Raw genomic sequence first — 22,057 nt, forward strand, 5'->3', positions numbered from 1 at the left:
GAATTTACAATATTTTACAATTAATAAAAATAATATACATTCACATAAGTATGTTTTATTAATATTTAACATTTTTCATTATTGTCTCTAACAGTACTCCAGAAACACAATTTTATAGAATCAGTGTTAGAAATGAGATAGGCCTATTATCGGAATATCGGGTATCGGATCGGTAAATTTGGAAATATCGGAATCGGTATCAGTATTGGGTTTTTGGATATCGGGCCATCACTAATTTAAACCACTGTTTTGTTATTTGGAAAAAAAAAATTTTGGAACCGCTTGGAAAAATTTTGATGAAAAATGAACCAAAAATCTAAGCCTGGTACCCCCCAAGAACATCATGGATACATTCATCACATTTTCATAATTCCTTCATCATTGTCCACCACATCTCTGTAGCAAAGATTCTGTAGCCATTCACTCGGCCTTCTGATATGGATCGTTAGACACTCGCTAGCTGAAAAAATGTGTGCCACACATTCACACTATTGTAAAACAACTTACCTCTTCGCGCAGCAGAGCGAAGTGTGGCTCGTGGGTGCACAGCCCTAGCATGATGAGGTCGGCATCAAGGCCGTACAGGCAGTGCCGAGTGTTGGGGTCGTAGTCCGGCCGGCTCTTCATGTAGCGGATGTAGTCCATGATCTTGTGCTCCCCCTCTCCAGGAGTCTACAACACAGCCGTGGCCTCAGAGTGACACATAGTGCTGTTAGGCAATACATGTCATACACTTATTTAAGTGATGAGCTCCTCATTTGCTACCCCAACTCGTCACAGACCACGCATTCTGAAGCTTACATAACCTACATCCTGACGCAGGCGAGCAGGTTGTGCCACGAGGTCACTTGTGACGAGACTCGCCTATGTATAACTGAAGTCACTGCTAGTGTTCAAGAAAGTCAATGTATAAAGATATATTACTTCTGCTTTTTATGTGAATCTAGTTGTTATAAATTAAATCACCACAGTGGGCATATAATAATGAATATACCTGCCAAAGAAACAAAGTTTGTTGTTTGTTGATAAATATATACTTTCATTGTAGTAACATCTTCATGCCCTCTATAAAGTGTTAACAAGCATTAAGGCTCTGGAATATGCCACTTTACACTTGACTAGCTAAACACCAGCGGCTTTTCATCACGTTAATTTCACGATACTGCTGATATCGCAATACTTTCCAAAAAATTCCCTTCAATGCCCAATATTTTATCTAAAGCAATAAATACAATAAAATATCACGTATAAGAATGAATTTATAAAAAAAAAAGGACATTTTTGTTTTAGAATTTTTAAGCTGGTAATAATAAAAAATGTTTTTTTTAACTATATCTGTCTCCCACTTAGATTGCATTACAGAATACACTGCACCCAATGTTGTCAGATTGATGCTATCCAGCTGTTAACATTAATACATTAATATTAGTGGTGCACCGATGCGGATACCGATGAATCGTAATCGTGATTATAGGTACTTTCCAGTTAATCGTAATTGGCATTTATCTTAACGATTACTTTGCCGATTATTTACGTGTTTCATTTAATCTTAAGTATTAACTAAAAAAGTTATTATGATAGAATTTTTTGCGATTCAGATAAATTATTTGCAATGAAGTGAAAAGTTTTTAATAATACGATACATACCACATTTGTGCAAAGTGTTATCATTACTCTGCCCGGCGTTATTCAGTTGGTTTTTACTGTGTAATATTTTGTTAGACCTTTTAGGACGAAATACGGTAATATTTATACATATTACAAAATTCATCTAACTCCGTCAGATCTTGATTACAGATACTTCATAAAGTTTAATAAATCTCACTGCCTCCAACAATAAAAAATACATTTTTCCTACGTGTTTGTTTATATTACGTCTTTTGTTCTGTCTCTTGTTTAGTGGCCTTGTACATTACCTATAGCCAGAGACGTAAAATAGATGGCACGCAATCAAAATACTACAAGCAGTTGCAGTGGATTCTATGACAATCAATCTTTTCGAGTCGTAGTAGCGGTTCAAAATCGCGGTCCCGATACCTTCTAGAGTTTATCACTGCGTTTTACCAACTCATTACGGGCGTCTTTGGCAACATTATCTGTTGTTGTGTTATTTGTGTGTGACGTGAAAAGTGAAAAAGTATTTATAATTTTATATATTCAGTCAACATAAATATAATCACATGCTAAAATTGGTTTTGTGTCGTTTTTATAATATTATAGTGCGATGGTGAGTAGGGAGGAAAAAAAGCGAAGTGTGGAAACATTTTTCTATAAACAAAATAAACCAACATGTTTACGTTGTAAAACGGTAATTTCTCGTGGTGGTAGTGGACTGACTTGGAATCAGCAGGGATACACTACAGTAGAGCACCCCTCAACCGTAATTCCCACAAACAGAACTCCCAATATCCGGAACTAATTTTCCAAAAAAATTAAAACATTACAAAACATCTCCAAAATATTTCCGCACTGGAACAAAGCGTTTTAGCTTTTGCCTGACTGTACATGTCTTGTAGGCATGCGTGCGCACGTCTGTCAGAGAGTTAATTATAGCCAGTCTTTCCCGCGCATTGCGTAAATACTAGGGATGGGACGATTCCAAAATTTTCGATTCCGATACCCGATTATCGATTCCTTAAAAAATCCTTTGATTCTCGATACTCGATACTCAACTAGTTAACTTAATATTAAATAATTCAAATTCTATTTGCAACATTTTTTTTTTTTCAGCTTTCAATACATATATGATGTAGCATACATCATAAAATCATATTTATCAAATTTGAGTACATAACTAAGTTATTAAAATTAACTCATATAAATGTTTACATCATTAGAAGTTAATGGCTCATATGTCAAAGGGGTCAAACTAATCTAAAATTTGTTTTGTAATACGGAATAAACAATAAAAAAAATTTTTAAGCTTTCCTTGAGCAGTATAAATTATTTTCGTTCATACAACTTGCCTAACTTAGAGAAGGGTACAAATTAACTAAAAAAATTTGTAAAATGGAACAGTAACAAAATTAATCAACAACTAGAGAACTAGCAAATGAAAGTGTAGTACTTGATTGTGGTATTTCGGCATTAAGTTACATTTAAGAAACACACACAAATTCATTCGTTGTTATTTCGGCGTTGTGGTAACGACCCAACAAAGTCTATAAAACACTGACCAACTAATCATCATCGTCACACCATTCGAAAATGAATGTTTGTTTAAGTTTTTCCACTTTTTGGCGCGATTTAAAATGCTTGTGCTGCCCCGTATGGCTGGGTGACAAAGTAAAGATAGTTCCCAATAATCTGCTTGATACTACGATGCTGTTCCAACTATATGCCAGCGCCCCCGGCTGACATGGTATGGCCACTCACGTAACGCTGTTCCAAGCTGACGTCAGTGCCCCGAGCAGTGTGCGTAGGCTTTAAAACTTTGCGTGTTTGTCTTATCTATCCAAACATTATGCCGGAAAAGAAAATAAACGCCGTAGTTTTGCGTATTTTTACAGTATATTTTTGGGTTTAATATTATAACGTGAGCGTGTGTAAGCTTTTGTTTGCTTTAGTGCATTTATGATTAATGTTCAGTGGCGGCCATGTTGCGGTGTTTGTTTACCAGTGACGAAACAAGTCTTTTACGTAATATTTAAATTTCCCGTAAAAACATTGCGATTTCGCGTTTTAATACTAAATTTCGTGGAAAAACGCTGTGTTGGCGATTTCGCGTAAAAACTGTATTTTACGGTGATTTCACGTTTATCGTCGTTTAATCGCGATCGCAAAAAGAACAGGCCCCTACTAATAAGCAGTGATAATATTTTTATAAATAATTTTTGTACTTTGACTTGTGTATAACACTGACCCAAGTTTTAGATATTGTTTATTTGGGGAAATATGACTGTTATATATGCATCTAGTCAGTCATAACCCCACTCAAAGAGTCGTTAAATAATTGTATCTGACAGATTTGCAATGTTGTGAAATGATTTTTTTTATACATGCGGGAATCGACTTTTATCATTGATTCTCGATTCTCGATTATTTAAGTAGAATCGGTAGGTATCGATGAAATTGGGAATCGGTTTTCCCATCCCTAGTAAATACACCGCTGGTTTTCGTGTCGGACGTGAATTACTATAAAGATGTTTATGCTATAAGTAGTTTTATTGTTTCACTGTCAAGTAAATGGAAAATTCCGGCCGACCCGAGAGTATGTACACCGACTCCCACTACACACGCTGACACACGTGATAGCTAGTAACATTTACTTCCAACGTGTGATGCTTTCAGTTTGTAGACAATAATTTAGTGCACAAATATGTATTATGAACATATTTATAAGTTAATATATGGTTAAACAGTCTACATTTACCTGTATTTTTCTAACTTTGTGTTTGTAAACGAGATGCTTGAAGTGTTATTCTTGTGTATGTGAAATGTAAACTGTGCGTGGCAGTGACTATACACACTCCCGGAAGTGTGAATCACTAGCACGTCAACACAGAAGTAACACAACACCGCAGCTGTAGTCCTACTACCTCCCCCGAACCTTTTCCATCATCCTCTTCGCTCACTCACGCACCCACCCATAGAGATAAGAAACACGTGCCTGCCAGCTTGCTTGAATGAAGGTCATTCAACCAGCCTGGAGTTTTACGACCCGGCACGTTTAGAAAACAGTACGTATGTAGATCTACATATTTTTTATTTTATGGTTTATTAACTGTGGAAAATATTTACAGTACAACTTTGACTGTACTTATAAGTTAATATGTGCAGCATGTAATGGCTTTTTTTTTTGCCTCCCTACTGCAACTACCCTTACCCAGAATTTTCCCATAACCGGACCTATAGACCCGGACCCATAGACCTCCCCCCAATGATTCCGGTTGAGGTGTGCTCTACTGTACTACTAACCTATGGAACCACATCAAGCGAATGCATCCTGATAAATTACAGTCAAACCTCATTAATACGAATCCGCTTAGTACGAAATTCCCGTTTATGCAAAGTACTTTCACAGTCCCAGAAAATAAGGTATGCTTTCCTATGTTATTCAGTACTTTTAATACGAAATACGGTTAATATGAATTACAAAGTTGTTTTGATCCCTCAAGTAGCTGTTAACGTTTATAAATAAACGGTTAATACGAATTTCACAGCCGAGGTCTAAAGTAAATCATGTCTTCATAACCGTCATGTAAACAAACGTGTCTCCAACGTGTATCCTACAGCACAAAATGGTCGAAAAACAAGATGAAAAGTTCAACTCTAGTGGCGATGTTAGTAACTAAAATAGAAAAGATGCCATGTTGTAAACGGAAAACGAAAAGGAAAACTACTCTATACCTTATTAATATTAGTCGTCGGAAGTGTACACACGTAGATGTTTAAACAATCTATGGAAAAAAGTTCTGATATTTTCCATTGTTCACGCACGTATGTCTTAATCTTAACCTCAATTTTGAGTGTGAGTTGTTTTGTAATATGACTGCGAAACATAAACGCAACGACCTTACAATGCAAGTTAAAATTCAAATTATTGAAGAAATAGACAATGGAGAGAGAACGAAAACTGAAATTGTGAGAGAATTAATATCCAGCAATCGTCGTTGTCGACAATACTAAAAAATCGTGAAAAGATTGAATAGGCTTTTGCGAGTTCGTGCAAATTATCAACAAGAAAAAGAATGTGAGGCCCAGAACATCAAGAAATGGAAGCTACCTTGTTGCAGTGGTTTGAAGAAATGTGTGCAGCAAACTTGTCTATTTCTGGACCTATGATTCAGAAGAAGGCAGACTACCTAGCATTGAGGTTAGGAATTTCAGACTTTTAGTTCAGCAATGGTTGGCTACAACGGTTTAAGGATCGCAACAATCTTGTTGGCAAAACTATGTGTGGGGAGTCGGCAGCAGTAGATACGACCAAAGTAAAAGATTGGATACAGACTGCTCAACTAATACTTGATCAGTACTGGCCTTTGATAAGCTTTGTAATGTGGTAAACAATGCCTATAAGAAAAAAATAGTGCAAACCAGAATTGATGCTTTTTTTAAACCAAATGTTTGAATAGAAAATTTGTCATGAATGCAAGTTTATTGAAGTTTGTATTATGATTTATTCTGCAAGTGTTGCATTGTGTTTGTTTTCTTCAGTGTTTACAAATTGTTATGCATGTAGTGAAGCCAGCTTAAACTACCAACAGTGTATATAATTTTCTTTATGGTTGTAAATTTAGGCATTTAAAGTTCAATCAATTTTTTTTGTAATGATATTCCAATAGTTTGGTTAATACAAACCCTCGTTATTACAAAGTGCTAAAATTATGGTCCCTTCAGGTTTGTAATAATGAGGTTTGACTGTAATGGAGAAGTGTGCTAATGTAACCACAGATGATTGTGATACAGATGGAGTTCCAAGAAAAGTAATGAAATTGGCTCTAACAAAAATAACAGATATCATGGAAAAGAAAATACTGTATGATGTGAATTACCCAAGAATATTAGAACTGACACAGTTAATAGCTGAAATAATTTGTGAAGATATGCAGCCTTGAGTGATAGTCGAAAATAATAGTTTCAGACGCCTCATGGCCAAGACAGTTCCTAGGTATAACATCCCTTCCATAAAACACTTCACAAGTACTGTAATTCTGAAGATGAACGAGAAAGTTAAGACCAAAGTAAGAATACTTCTTTCTCAACTTAGCCGTATTGCTGTTACGACAGACATGTGGACATGTGATGAATCATCCCAAATAAAATGACTTCATTAGCATCACTGTCCATGTTGTGGATTCACTGAGTAGGATTCATTTCTGCCTTAAGGTTATTCCTTTCTATGGGGATTCTAACACTGCAGTTAATATTGCTAAAAAATTGAAGCAATGTTTTGAGGATTGGGGGATTTTAAGCCAAGTGTGTGCAGTAGTTACAGACAATGCGCCAAACATGACATGTACTGTGAGAGATCATTTGAAAATGGCAAATAATCACTGTTTTGCACACAGTGTTCAAATTACTTTGAGTGAGGGCCTGCTTAAAGCCCTGTTCGTGATTTGCTGACAGTAGCAAGAAGGGTTGTTGGGCACTTTAGCCAATCAACATATCATATGTTGCAAAGACTTCTAGAATAGCATCTTTCAATCACAGTTGCACTTTCTCACTGTAGTAAGTTTAGTTGTAAGATCTCTGATGAAGACTGACTCCTGGCTGAACAAGTAGTGGAACTGTTAGGGTATTTTGAAGATGTCATAAAAACTGTAAGTGATGAAAAATCTTCAACACCACTAATAAACAGCCTTCACCATATGCATGAAATAAAGAAAAAACAACAAGGGTGCATTAAATCTCTGTCCACTAATTTAAAATTTGCACTTGCTTCACGTTTTGCAGACCTTGAGATGACAGAGACATATTTGTCGTGTACCTTGCTCGACCCACGGTGCAAGCATCATTCATTCAGGGAAAGCATCAGCATTGGAAGAGTGAAAGAGTGTGTAAAGAACATTGGACAGACACCAGATTATGTAAATTCTGAAACAAAACCATCTACTAGCTGTGTTCTCTCTCTTCCTGGTCCTTCCGATTCTCAAAAAGGAACATGGCAAATGTTCCACAGGATGATAGCAGATTCTGCAGCTGCTACCACTCAGCTTAGTGGTGAGTATTTTACTATTTTATATTCATGTACTGTAACATTAAGACTTAGCAGCTTGAGAATAGATAAATTATAAAAAAAATAATTAATGATAATTTATTTTCAGGCAGCATTCTGGAGGAGCTTGAGGATTATATGAAGGCTCCAACAATTAACCTACAAGCTGATCATATTCTTTTTTGGAGAAAGAAAGTCAATTATCCATATCTCAAAGAAGAGGCTTTCAAGTATTTGATAGTACAACTTGGTTCTGTTTCCTCTGAAAGACTGTTTTCTTCGGCCGGAAACAATTTGCAGAATAAGATGACCAGGATGTTGCCTGAAAACTTAAGAGGCCACTCCAGTGTTTCAGGGGCACTACACAACCCGTGTTAACCTCATAAGATTCAATGCTATTTTCATTTTGCTTATAACTAATTAACTAATATAGATTTAGAAATGATGTTTGCTTGATATGTAAGACAACGATGCTCTTATCAAAGCCCCTTTCTTCAAAAACGTGAATAAATTATGGTTTTATACTAATCTTTACTAATATGCATAAGTGTATTGTCTAGGTTTGAACCATAATTTATGCACGTTTTTGAAGAAAGGGGCTTTGATAAGAGCATCGTTGTCTTGCATATCAAGCAAGCATCATTTCTAAATCTATATTAGTTAATTAGTTATAAGCAAAATGAAAATAGCATTGAATCTTATGAGGTTAACGCGGGTTGCGTAGTCCCCCTGAAACACTGGAGTGGCCTCTTAAGAATGCTAGTTTTCCTCAACAAAAACTTACCCATTGTAAATTACAATTATTAGACTGTAGTTCAAGTTGTTTACAATAATAAATATAAATATAAGTAAATTAATTTACACTTTGCAATGACTTAATAGTGTATTTTATAAATTTTTATATTGTTACTAAAAACTGTATTCTCAATTTTACCTAATCTTGTTATTAAATTCACATGGGAATAAAAATTTTGTGTGAATTATTACACTTAAAAAAATTTGTTCATAATAATCGGTAACTGAATCGGTATATGCTGATTATTGCCCTCATAATCGGTAATCGAATTGGTAAAGTCATATCGATGCACCACTAATTAATATTCATATTTTATACATGATCAATAATTATAATAAGTTTTAAATTTTTTAAATTTATTTGTTGATTTTTCAGACAATAAAATAGTGTCTTTTGACAGTATTATTATAGTTGTATAAACTCTGAAAGGAAACTAATTGTAACAGTAGGTCAATACTAATACCAAAACATTACATTTATTGTGAACCATGGTCAAACAGAGCAAAAAAATTTTTATAACATTCTGGGTCTTGGTTTATAAGTACTATTGCAACATATTTCCTTATCTAGGTAAAGATGAGCTGCATCCAACTGGTGAGAGTCTTCCTGAAAATGCAGTGATGTGTTTAGTGAGCTCATACAAAAATATTGAATTAAATGTCACAACAGACTTCTTCACATCCCTGAATCTTGCCAAGAAGCTAAAAGATACGTATTTCAGTAGAGGGCTCTATGAACAGAGTGCAAAGAGAAGTTCCTGTACAAGTAACATCATCAAAAGCTTAGCTAAAAAGCACCTCAGTATGTACATACACATGATGGAAGTAATATGACTGTTTATCAAGGGAAAACAAAAAAGAATGTTCTGATACTCAGTACTGTACATACTGGGATTGAAATTTGTACAACTGCAGGTAAAATTTCAGAGTTTGAACATCTCCATAACAGCACTAAATATAGAGTGGACATAGTTGAGCAGATGGCAATAAAACATACAAACAGCTAAACCCACTGGTGCAACATACAAATATTTTACAATATTTTGGATTTTGCAGCCATCATTACTTGTGTGATTACAAAGAAACCAACGGAAGATCTATGAGCCCCGTTAAAAATTCATTTTGAAACTGGCTGAAAAATTGCATGATCAGTATGTACAGACTAGGAAAGCAATCAATCACGCCCTGTTCTGACTGCAGTAGCAACAACCATACAAACCAAGAAACAGTGCCTGTCCCAGATTTTAAGATAAAAGGGAAACAAAATTTAAGACACATATTCCATGTGTCACAAGTATACATGAGCAGGTGAGTTGCAGAACTATCCTTATCCACCAGAAGTGATTTTTCAAGAAATAGGAAAAACTCATAACTTAAGTAATTTTTCATATTCTATGCAGCTTCAATTTTCTGTAGTAAGAGTACAATAATAGTAGTTGACTAATGAAATATTTTAAAAATCCAGATAAACCGCCTTGAGTTATTCGAGATTGTAATATGGAAAAGGACAGTTTTGCAGCAAACTAGCGGAAAACGACAGTTTTGGTATTAAAACACGTTTTAATGGGGTAGTTGAGCTTTTTTTTTGTAAACTTTACAAACTTTAGCACTATGTACATAATGTTACACATAAAGCGGAAATGTTTCATCTGGAAAGAATAAAAGTCTACACCACTGGATCATCTGCTTCATCCACATTGGCACACTCTTAGATTGCATTTCCATCTGTATGCTCGACTTCTTGAGCATCAATAACATTTCGGTAGTATTCTAGATGTTCCAAGTCTCGCCAGTTCTTACCGAAATGTTTAGAAAGAAGATTATTGACATCTTTCAGTTTTGCTTTTTTTTTACAGGAACTGAGTGTAACAATGGTTCTGGATTAATATTGGCCACAGCCATGCCCCTTCTGATCATAGATGAAACAGTTGCACAATCTACTTCATAGTTGATTTGGGCTCTAACACGGACTGCACCATTTTTAATTCTTGTTAGAATTATCCTCTTGCACATAGATAACCGAAAGTGCCACTGTGATGTAGGCTTGAGAACAATTTGCACAGAAGTTTTCCAGTCAAAAACAAGTACAGTAGAATCCCGCTGATGCGACCCATCACGGTTTACGGAAAAACGGACTTATAAACGGAATGGTAGCAACAGAGAATTCAGGGTGTCACCGCATCGCATCGTAGAATACATACACGGGAATGCCGCTCGGGCAGTGTCTAGCCAGCTCGGTGCGTCCACTATTGCACGAAAAGCCATCTCAGCTGTCATGTTATCTTAACCCGCCCGCACGAAAAGCCGCTGTGGTAGCTTCTGCGTGAGCGTACGAAACTCGTTCGGCCAGGCTGGCGGTAGCGGTGGCTTGACGTAATACGTGACGTGACGCGACGCTTACCTCTCCCATCCCCTGCTAATTCTTCAAGGCTCATCCCTCCCAGAGCCACAAACCATGTAAAAACAACCCTCCCTTCCCTTTTCCAACTAACATTTCAACACATTCCCTCCCTTATTTCAACCTTCTGTGTGAGAAACTGTCAGCATCATCCTCCCCTCCCACACAGCGTGCGGCAAAAGCCAGGTTGTACAGTCCATTCTCTGTAAAATAAATATTTTTAGGGGCTTACACGACTGTCCTTCGCCATTAATAAATACTTTATAAGTTATTATGATACAATTTGTTTATTAGTCACACAGCAGTTTCTGCTGAAAAATCACTAATACCTCGAATTTTATTCAATAGAAAAATTTAGCAGGGCCGTAAATATATTTATTTTACTGCACAGTTACTTTTCCATCTGCATTCGAACATGTTTTTTCTTCTTTTTTTACGCTGTGAAGGGACGAGGAAAAGATAATTGCTTGAGCTGTCAAAATAAACATCGCTGACGGCAAGGGCGGGAGCGCATCCTGTCGGTCTGTCGCTGTGATTATCTACTCCAAAAACATGACACAGCATTTCAGGATAGCATTGTTCTTATATCTTTCGTTTATAGCCAAATGTTTTCTACCTGATCCACACAAGTTCCTTCGCCACGTTTTGAACGAAAATAACCACCAGCCGGCTAGCATAGCCGAACTCGCGTGACGCGAATTCATGTAGCGCGAGTATTTATTGGAACCCATTGTTCAGGGTATGCGAGTCCGAGGTGTATAGCATAATTCTACGCATTTTTTTTTTTGTTTATCTGCGCATGTGCGAAGTCAGCGATGTTATAGAAAAATAGCCGAGAACCAAACACCTGGTGACGTCGTTAACACAGTGAACACAGCTTTGTGTGGCCAGTGACACCTGAGATGCAGCTGGCAAGATCACACTAACCAGTCGCAAGACAAAGGCACGGGACCGGGACGGCAATAGATGCACTCGTAGATGCTATCAGGTGATGCGCGCAGTTTACCGGTATTGGCTAGCGTGGACAGTCAAGGGGTGGTATCTATTTTTAGCAGTCTTTTGTATGCCTGCCTGCTTACAGTACAGTGCTCGCCAAGATAAACGTGACCACTTAGCGCCCAACAAAGTGTAACAGACTTGTTTTTCAGCCGATTTAACTCAAATTTTCGACCTTCTCTGCTCAAATTTTTCACGGTTTCTCAAAAAACGGTTGTATAAATGGAATGGACGCATCAGAGGGGGGTCGCATCGGCGGGATTATACTGTACTTCCTTTCCAAGTCTCTTGACTGTTCCGAATAACTTGAAAATGTCAATGTATACTCCTGGAACTGTTTGCTACCTTTGCCCAAAAAGTCCTCTTTGGAGCCATCTGGGAAGTATACTTCAAAATAAAGCTATCCTGAGACACTTTACGAGAGGTAGCATAAAAGGCCTGATGGAAATGTCTGATATCTTTCATGGCTAGAGTTGCACATCTTCGTATCATGTCCGCACTGCGGCTTTCTTGGCAGTGATTTTGATGTATACCTGAAACAATACAAAATCATAAAAAAATTATAAGTTACTGGTATCAGTAATCTTTGCATTATTGCATCATGCAACACAGTATTATTGCAAAAATGCAGGAGTCCTACTGCATGTAGGAAAAGTTGCTTGCCACAAAGTCATACGGTAATTATTTTAAACTTATGAAAATTTTGTTAAGGACAGTATGTAACAATGGAAACCAGAACTTACAAAATAGCATGAGTAGTTTGTTCGTTATCACAGTATAAAAATATTTTACATTATAATTTCACAACCTATACATTGCATTAATATGAGAGGTTATATTGCTGTTACCTTTCTCGTTTCAATTTTTCTTGAGTCCATGTTTCCTTTCGCCGTGTTCATTTCCTGCCACTTTCTGTAGTAACTTCAGTCACATTACTAAAATTTTCTGTGTTATCCATCACAGGCAATAACAATGATTCATTTAGTTATTCCCACAAAACAAAATAAAGGTTACAATGTAAACATCAAAGTTAGTGATTATTTTCATAGAAATGCACATAAAGGGTAACCAACTGCATTATATTAAAACAAACATTATAATTACTGCAAGATCAAAAATAGTAAGAAGAAAGACTTATAAATTTATGCATAACATTTGTCATATAAACATTATGGCAGTGTTACAGATGGTTTTCATACATCATGCATGGTAAAACATGTAGGATAAAGACAGTTTTGAAACAAATTGTAACATACTGGAAAAGGACAGTTCTGTAACTTACTGGCACTTGGAAAAGGAGAGTTTTGCAACGAACTACATTTTTCAACTCACAAATATCAAAGGAAAAGAAGACTTTAGACACACAACAATTCTGTCTATACATGAAGGGGAACTCATAGTTTACAAATTCAATGGAATCTGGATTTATTCAATTTCTGGAAAAGGGCAGTTTTCCAACTCACCTGCTCAATGTAGAAAACGTCCTGCAAGCATAGATAGATCTGTTACATGTGTTCTGTGTAAATGTGTATAAGAAAACTACACATCTTGTAGAGGCATCAGAACATCTGTTGATGTGGCAAGTCTGAAGAACTGGCATCTGAGTGTGACCTTGTATGGAGAACATCTGTTTTTGGTGTGGTCAGATCTGAAGCAATGAAGTATGGGTGTGACCACGTATGAAGGAACCCCAGAACTTCTGTCTGTGTGGCAGGTCTAAAGCACTGGAGTCTGGGTGTGACAACACATAAAAAAATCCCTCTTGACCTTGTATGGAGGAACCACAACATGTTAGTGTGGCAGGTATGAAGCAATGGCATATAGGTGAACCACACATGCAAATTCCCTTTCGACCTCATATGGAGGAACCAGAACATCTGTCGATGTGGCAGGTCTGAAGCACTGGCATCAGGGTGTAACCACAGAGGCAAATTCTCTCTCGAACTTGTATGAAGGAACTAGAACATCTGTCGGTGTGGCAGGTCTGAAGCAATGAAGTATGGGTGTGACCACACCTGCAAATTCTCTCTTGACATTATATGGAGGAACCAGTACTTTTGTCGGTGCGACAGGTCTGAAGCACTGGTGTCTGGCTGTGATCCAGGAGGCATACCTGGTATAAAGGAACCAGTATGTCTGTCAATGTGGCAGGTCTGAAGCACTGGTGTTGAGTGTGTGACCCAAGAGGTTAATTCCCTCTCGACCTTGTACAGTAGAATCCCGCCGATACAACCCCCCTCTGATGCGTCCATTTCGTTTATACAACCTTTTTTTGAGTAATTGTGAAAAATTTGAGCAGAGAAAGTCGAAAATTTGAGTAAAATCGGCTGAAAAACAAGTCTGTTACACTTTGTTGGGCGCTATGTGTTCACGTTTATCTTGGCGAGCGCTGTATTGTAAGCAGGCAGGCATACAAAAGACGGCTAAAAATAGATACCCCCCTCTAGACTGTCCACGCTAGCCAAAACCGGTAAACTGCACGCATCACCTGATAGCATCTACGTGCGCGTCTATTGCCGCCCCGGTCCCGTGCCTTTGTCTTGCGACTGGTTAGTGTGATCTTTTGCTCACTTGTGGATACGCTTCTCTCGCTTGTTGATTCGGATTTCTCTTGGTTTTTATTAGTGATTGTGGACAACTTATTAAGCTTTGTTTCTTGGACGCCGATTTGGTTACACTACTGGTTTGGTTTTGTGAATAATTGTTGACGACACACATTTGTTTTTGGATTTTGATTTGGTATCATTGTTGGTTTAATTCTATGAACAATCGTTGACGACACACGCAGTTTTACACAGATTTTGATTTGCTTACAATATTGGCCTGATTTTGCAAAGCATTGTTGACGATTGTGACTCGTTTTTGAATTTACACGGACGTGGATTCGTGAAAATGAGTGTAAAGCGAGCCAGTTTGTCGCTAATGAAAAAATATGAGATTATCCAGCAAGTGAATAAGAAGACAATTTCGAAGACGAAAATAGCACAGCAATATGGCAATAACGCAAAATAAAAATCTGCATAACACGAGGTGAGAGTAAAATTTTTGGTATAAAACTGCTGCCGCGGGGTGTCGCCGTGTCATCGGATACATTGTGTGAATGCCCTTCGGGCAGTGTCTAGCCGAGCTCGGCGCGTCCACTATCGCACGAAAAGCAATCTCAGCTGTCATGTTATCTTAACCCGCCCGCACGGAAAGCCGCTGTGGTAGCTTCTGCGAGAGCGTACGAAACTCGTCCGGCCAGGCTGGCGGTAGCGGTGGCTTGACGTAATACGTGACGTGACACGACGCTTACCTCTCCATCCCCTGCTAATTCTTCAAGGCTCATCCCTCCCAGAGCCACAAACCATGTAAACCCCCCCCCCCCCCCTTTTTCCAACTAACATTTCAACACATTCCCTTCCTTATTTCAACCTTCTGCGTGAATAACTGTCAGCATCCTCCTTCCCTCCCACACAGCGTGCGCCAAAAGCCAGGTTGTTAGTCCATTCTCGGTAAAATAAATATTTTTATGGGCTTATACAACTGTTCTTCGCTGTTAATAAATACTTTATAAGTTATTATGATACAATTTGTTTATTAGTCACACAGCAGTTTCTGCTGAAAAATCACTAATAACCTCGAATTTTATTCAATAGAAAAATTTAGCAGGGCCGTAAATATATTTATTTTACTGCCTAGTTACTTTTCCATCTGCATTCCAAAGTGTTTTTTTCTTTTTTTTTTTTATGCTCTGAAAGGACATGGAAAAGATAATTGCCTTGAGCTGTGAAAATTAACATCGCTGACGGCAATGGCGGGAGCGCATCCTGTCGGTCTGTCGCTGTGATTATCTACTCAAAAAACATGACACAGCATTTCAGGATAGCATTGTTCTTATATCTTTCGTTTATAGCCAAATGTTTTCAACCTGATCCATACAAGTTCCTTCGCCACGTTTTGAATGAAAATAACCACCAGCAGGCTAGCATAGCCGAACTCGCGTGACGCAAATTCACATAGCGCGAGTATTTATCGGAACCCATTGTTCGGGGTATGCGAGTCCGAGGTGTAATATGAATTTAAAAAGTTGTCTTTTTTACACCAAAGACTATTTGAATATGAAATCTATGCAAACAAAGGCGATTTTTTAATGTATTTGGATATATTGGGGGAGGGGGGTTAAAAATTGGCCCGAATTCTCTATTGCGACCATTCCGTTTATAAGTCCATTTTTCTGGAAACCGTGAGGGGTCGCATCAGCGGGATTCTACTGTATAAAGGAACCAGAACGTCCGTTGGTGTGGCAGGTCTGAAGCACTGGCATATGGGTGAGACCCAGGAGGAAAATTTCCTCTTGACCTCGAATAGAGGAACCAAATGTCTGTTTGAATGGCAGGGCAGCCAGCCTGCATCAATGATGCGAGTATGTTAAGGTGGAGAGTCCAGCTGGTCAATGCAAGGTGTCAGATTGTGACACAAGCATTAGATATAAACAGAATGACATTTTCAGGATGAAGACAAGTTGGGCAAATACTTATGACATTATCATCTGTAAAGAATTATAATACTTCAGTACAATTTTCCTCACCGGTACCTCATCTGACAACATGGTTCAAAAACATAATTTTGTAAATTGGCACATGTGTTCGGAATAAAGAAAGTCTTACCTCGTGACCTGACAGAATCACTTTGCAGTTCCGCCACAGTCTATCTGTAGATATTTTGAAGGCAATGAAGTTCTTGAGCTGTTCATGAAGTCTAGCCATGAACACCGTTCCTGGTGTAATGCAGTTTGAATCAAAGCGCTCTTCTGACGGCAGCTCTTCCCCACTCTCCTTTGCCCTCTTTTCTAATACTTCTGCTTCTTTGGCTGAACGAAACCTTCCAACACAACAAACACTTACTATGATTTGCCATTCACAACAGCTAAATTTAAAAAAACTGGTAATATAATACAGTAGGGCCCCGGTTATCCGAGCCCCGACTAACCGAGTTCCGGTTTAACCGAGGCGCAAAAAAAAAAAAATTAAAAAATATATTTATTTAAGACGGCGCCATGGATGCCGGGCGCCCGGCGACAGTGTTTGTACTCTGTACAGTACCGTAGTGAGCGAGCGGTGGAGTGGGGTGACCGCTGCTACTGTGCCAAGGTCATTGCCACCCCCCTCGCTCTCCCACCACACTGCACGTACGCAGTCTAAAGCGCTTTGGCTGAGTCAGTGTCTTCTCACAGTCTTGGTTGGTATTAGTCCCGCTGTTACTCGAACGGTATTCTGACATTTTGTGCTGTGTTACTGTGGTGTTTTCATTATGAGCTCTTCACGTAAAAGAACTGTTGTGAGTTTAGAGACTAAACTAAAGGCTATTAAAAGACTAGACAAAGGGGAAACGATAAAAAGAGTGGCTGCAGATTTAGGTGTTGGTGAGGTAACGGTTGGTGATTGGAGAAGAAAACGGGCTGATATTGAAAAGTGGTGTTCGCAAAAGGACAACGAAAATGACAGCAAACGAAAAACAATGAAAACTGGTGAGTTTGAAAAAACATCAAGTGCCCTTTTTATGTGGTTTACCCAATTACGGAGCAAAGGAAGTCCCGTCAGTGGGCCTTTGTTACAAGAAAAAGCTAGTGAATTCCACAAGTTTAAAGATGGAGAAGAGGAGTTTACTGCAAGCAGAGGATGGCTGCATCGCTGGAAAACCAGGTATGGAATTAGAGAGCTTAATATTTCAGGCGAAAAACTATCATCCGATCATGAAATTGTTGTATCGTTCAAGGACCAGTTTAAAGCTTTGATTGACCAGGAAAATTTGTCGCTTCAGCAGATTTTTAATTGTGATGAAACGGGATTAAATTACCGTATGCTTCCAACAAAAACACTTGCCTCCAAACAAGAAGCTTCTGCTCCGGGGTTCAAGAAATCAAAAGACAGAGTTACACTTTTGGCTTGTTCAAATGCTACCGGAGACTGCAAACTAAAGTTATTGCTCATAGGGAAATCTGCTAAGCCTAGAGCGTTTAAAAACATTTCCATTTCTAGCCTCCCCGTTTTGTACAAAAACCAAAAAAGTGCTTGGATGGATTCCAAAATTTTCAAAGAGTGGTTTTTTGATAGCTTTGTGCCTCAAGTCGAAAAATATTTGGCAGAAAACAATCTCCCTCGCAAAGCTCTTATGCTTATGGACAATTGTCCTGCTCATCCCGACACGGAAGAAATGGTTTCTGGCGAAATCAAGACAATGTTTTTGCCCCCTAACGTAACCCCACTTATCCAGCCCATGGACCAAGGGGTGTTGGAAAACCTTAAGAGAAATTATAAAAGAAGACTTTTAAAACTGCTCATAAAGGAAATTGATGAAGGAAACGAAGTTTTGCATACTCTAAAAGCCATCACAATGAAAGATGTTGTATACATGACAGCCGAGTCCTGGGAGGAAGTTAAAAGCTCTACCCTTGAAAGATCCTGGAGAAAGCTGTATAGTGTTGATGTTCAAGAAGCCGCAACCTCGGAAAATGAAAATGCTGATGACTCTATCGTAAGCCTGGTGCAAAGAATCCCATCTGACAAGGCTATTACTACAGACGACGTGGAAGAATGGATTAATGCGGACGAACAATATGAAGTCACAGATGACATGATTGTCGAGACAGTCAATGATGAGGCACAAAACGCCGAAGAGGTGAGTGATGAAGATGAGCCGATGGAACAGACTGAAAATAAAATAAGTCACGCCGAGGGCTTCAAAGCCATACAAAGTGCTATAGACTATTTGGAGCAACAGGCAGAAACAACTTCGACGGATCTTCTGCTGCTTCGTCGACTTCGAGAAACAGCTGCAAAGAAGCGGGCCAGTTCAGTAAAGCAGAAAACTCTGATGAACTTTTTTAAGAAGTAGGCTTAGTTTTAAAGTTAAATTTTTATTGATAAAGTACTGTACAGTACCAGTACAAAACTGTTTTTAATACTGTTATTAAGTGTGTTATTCTTAAGTGTATATTTTCATATTTACCATTGACCTTGTTTTATATTTATAGGCTGGATTTTATTAACTAAAACTGTATTTTTAGTGGGTTTCATAATAAAGTGAACTTAATATGTTACTGTAATTCAATTTTACGTCTTTATTTATTACTGTATCAACCCCAAAATGTCTTTGTAACGCCCGTAACACAGACCAGCGGCCCAAAATGCACACGCTATCATTGATTTCAATGGCGGCACGGGACGCTCTCGTTCGCCGCTCTGTCTGCCCGTGTTATCCGAGTTTCTGGTTATCCGAGGGTCCTCTGGTCCACATTAGCTCGGATAATCGGGGCTCTACTGTAGCCTAAATAAATCATCATTTTGGCTCTTTCTTCGAAGAATCTTAAGCCAATGGTAAGCAATAAGAGTATAATTTTGAGAGGTCAAGTCCAAGGAAGACATAGGTCTAGAAAGTACCCAGTTCATAAACAGTATAGACTGGCAGTAAAATAAATAAAAAATATATTTGTCCACTGAATGATCTCCGTACACAAAAATAATAATAATAAACCAATTAAGGTGTCATAACTGTTGCACCAAAAAAATAAAAATATTAAAAAAAATATATGAGCTCACCTTCGTCCTCTCTGTTGATTCATCTTAGCTCTGGGAGCAACTCCATCTACAGCCATAAAAAATAACCTCTGAGGCTGGATCATGCGGAAGAGAACCTGCATAAACACCACATGTTTTACTACATATACAGTCATAACTACATTTATACTTCAAATACCAATGACTGTACAATTATAATAATACAAATTATTTCATGTGCAAATACCACAATCATATTATTTTATTAAATTTAATTCACCATTATTAGTGCTAAAATGTTATCACTAAAAACTAACATTATATGCACAACAAAAAATAAAATTTGTCACACCAAAATGAAAAATAAATTTTCTTTTGGGATTCTTCTTTTACTAAATGCACATTTTTTGCAGTAAATCATTATTTGTCAGTAATGAAGAAACAATTGGATGTGTTTCTGATACTGTCAGAGCTTATCCAGCCGTGTTGGCAGTGCTGATTCCATGCGAGGACTTGAAAGGGCAAGAGACCAATTCCAATGATGAACTCTGCAACTATTTTCTCTGCACTTTAGCCAACATGAAAAGCTATTAATGTAATGGGTAGTTGCAACATTATATATAAGGCATTATCTCACTTTAACTACTTTATTCATAGTTTGATTAAACAAATTCACCTTTGGGTTTTGAGCAATGAACAAAATTAATTGTGAACTACAGGATGAAGTAAATGACCCGGTGGTTAAAAATAATAATCTCTGATTGACTAAGCATGAGCTTACATGTCCAGAATATGAACTGACTATATATAGGATGTACCGTAACACAATATATTTTATATGTGACTGCTAATATTACTCTCATATTACTTGACTGCCTTAGACTTCAGAGCAATGATTAAACAAGTATATTAAAAGTACATCACACTGATCAGCAAAACTATGTATGATGTAATAGATCAAAATACTGTGGTTCTTTCAGGGAAAAAGCAACATATATGTTCAAATAAAAAAAACAAAACCAATATCATGAGATTATTTATACCTAGGTCTTTCTTGAAAACATACAATAAAATACATAGGTTTAGTAATAATGAACAAACACGTCATTTATGATTAAAAATCTCTTTTAGCCACGTTTATGTAAGTTGCTTTCAATGCAATAAATTTACAACATAACCATTATACACAATATCTAAAAACAATAATTATTTTATGCCCGGACAACTATTTTGTATGTAAAATGCTGGAGATAACTAGGAGACATAAAAACCGCAATAGTTCATTCAAGTTAGGTAGGTTTATAAGCCTTCGAAAATAACAACACACTGTTAATAGTTAACTGATATTTTTAAGTAATGGGGTTCGCTTCGGCAAGCTTGACGCTCAGTGGTAGTCACAAGAAACATTCAATAGGACCACTGAGTGTGTGTAAGAACCAAAATTACAGATAATAAACAGTTTCAATATTTGTTGTTTCACTCATAAAATAAATGTGTTATATACGTCTTATTGCTGATAGTCACATTTGAGCAGTTTTTATGATCGCGAGAAACTCATACACAAGCAATATTGTTTATTTAATTTATGCAAGTATGTGGATAAGTGAGGCAAAATGTGCAGTACAACGTACTCACGGAAATTGTCTCTTAATTTATGGTATCGCAGATAATCACAAAGTTTTACATATCAAAACACTTAACAACATTACTATAACACTTTGCTGTTGTTGCAAATAGTCAAAATCCTTGTTTGCACATTAAGTTCAGTTGTTTCAATTGCTACCGGAATGGGGGTTCAAGTGTTTGTCGAAGTTTAGGGCGCCAACACACGTATAATGGGCATGTGGACCGGGCTACTCTGATCCTAGGGCCGTGACGTAGCCCGTGTGTGGCGAGGCCTGTTTCCCCCTGTATCACTCAAAACCTCCGAGAACGACCACAGGTGCATGAAGCTCCTTCCTCTAGCAGCGCTCGCAACTCAATGACCGTTTGTCCTCGCTCGGCAACTCTCGGGAGCGGAGCACTGACGTCACATTGGCGGGCGCGGGCCGACACACGCACACACACACACACACACACACTTCGGCGGGCGGTCGTAGAGGGTGGTGGTGGAAGGAGGGGGCTCGCAGCGTGTAAGGGGGGAGGTGGTGGCACATCGGGCTCAGAAGGGCGCAGCCCGGGACAATGTCACAATACAACATAATACCGTAGTACTACTCCATATTGAACACTAAAACATTCTTTTTTAACTATTTAAATTGTTCTAAAACTAACAAAATGTTACTTCCTGATTGGCTGGATGGCCGTGAGATTAAACATTTTCTCCTATCAATATAACAATAGAAACTGTTAACAAAGATCAGATAAGTGTAAAATAAACTGTCAACAAAGATGAGATAAGTGTAAAATAACACATATTTAAAATAAAAGCATAATTTAAGTGTTATATTTAAGAATATAAACTTTCAGTTTACAAATATTATGACCAATAGTCCTCACAGGAGTCTATGAATTGTGTTGACAGGGGTCTATGGATTGTGTTGACATTCAAAATACAATAGTCATAGAGTTATAGGTTTTGTAGAAATGGATTACATTTCAAAGTAAAATTCTGTTTATAAAATCATAATTTAAAACATGCATGAAATAAAAATAAAATGATTAAATAACATC

The 22,057-nt window shown here is 37.7% G+C and overlaps 1 protein-coding gene across 3 annotated transcripts in view; it reads right to left on the reverse strand.

Annotated features, from left to right (window-relative positions):
• Positions 1-22,057, reverse strand: part of LOC134531598 (5'-3' exoribonuclease 1) — a 373,786-nt gene that overhangs the window by 303,899 nt on the left and 47,830 nt on the right. For all 3 annotated transcript variants that reach the window (XM_063367328.1, XM_063367329.1, XM_063367330.1), the window contains exons 3-5: positions 19,427-19,521; positions 16,496-16,709; positions 508-672 (exon numbers count right to left, since the gene is read on the reverse strand). In XM_063367328.1, coding sequence (XP_063223398.1) covers positions 508-672; positions 16,496-16,709; positions 19,427-19,521 — 474 coding nt within the window. The remainder of the gene's footprint in view (positions 1-507; positions 673-16,495; positions 16,710-19,426; positions 19,522-22,057) is intronic.

This window comes from Bacillus rossius, chromosome 5, assembly GCF_032445375.1.
Source record: "Bacillus rossius redtenbacheri isolate Brsri chromosome 5, Brsri_v3, whole genome shotgun sequence".
In the NCBI taxonomy this organism is placed as follows: domain Eukaryota; kingdom Metazoa; phylum Arthropoda; class Insecta; order Phasmatodea; family Bacillidae; genus Bacillus; species Bacillus rossius.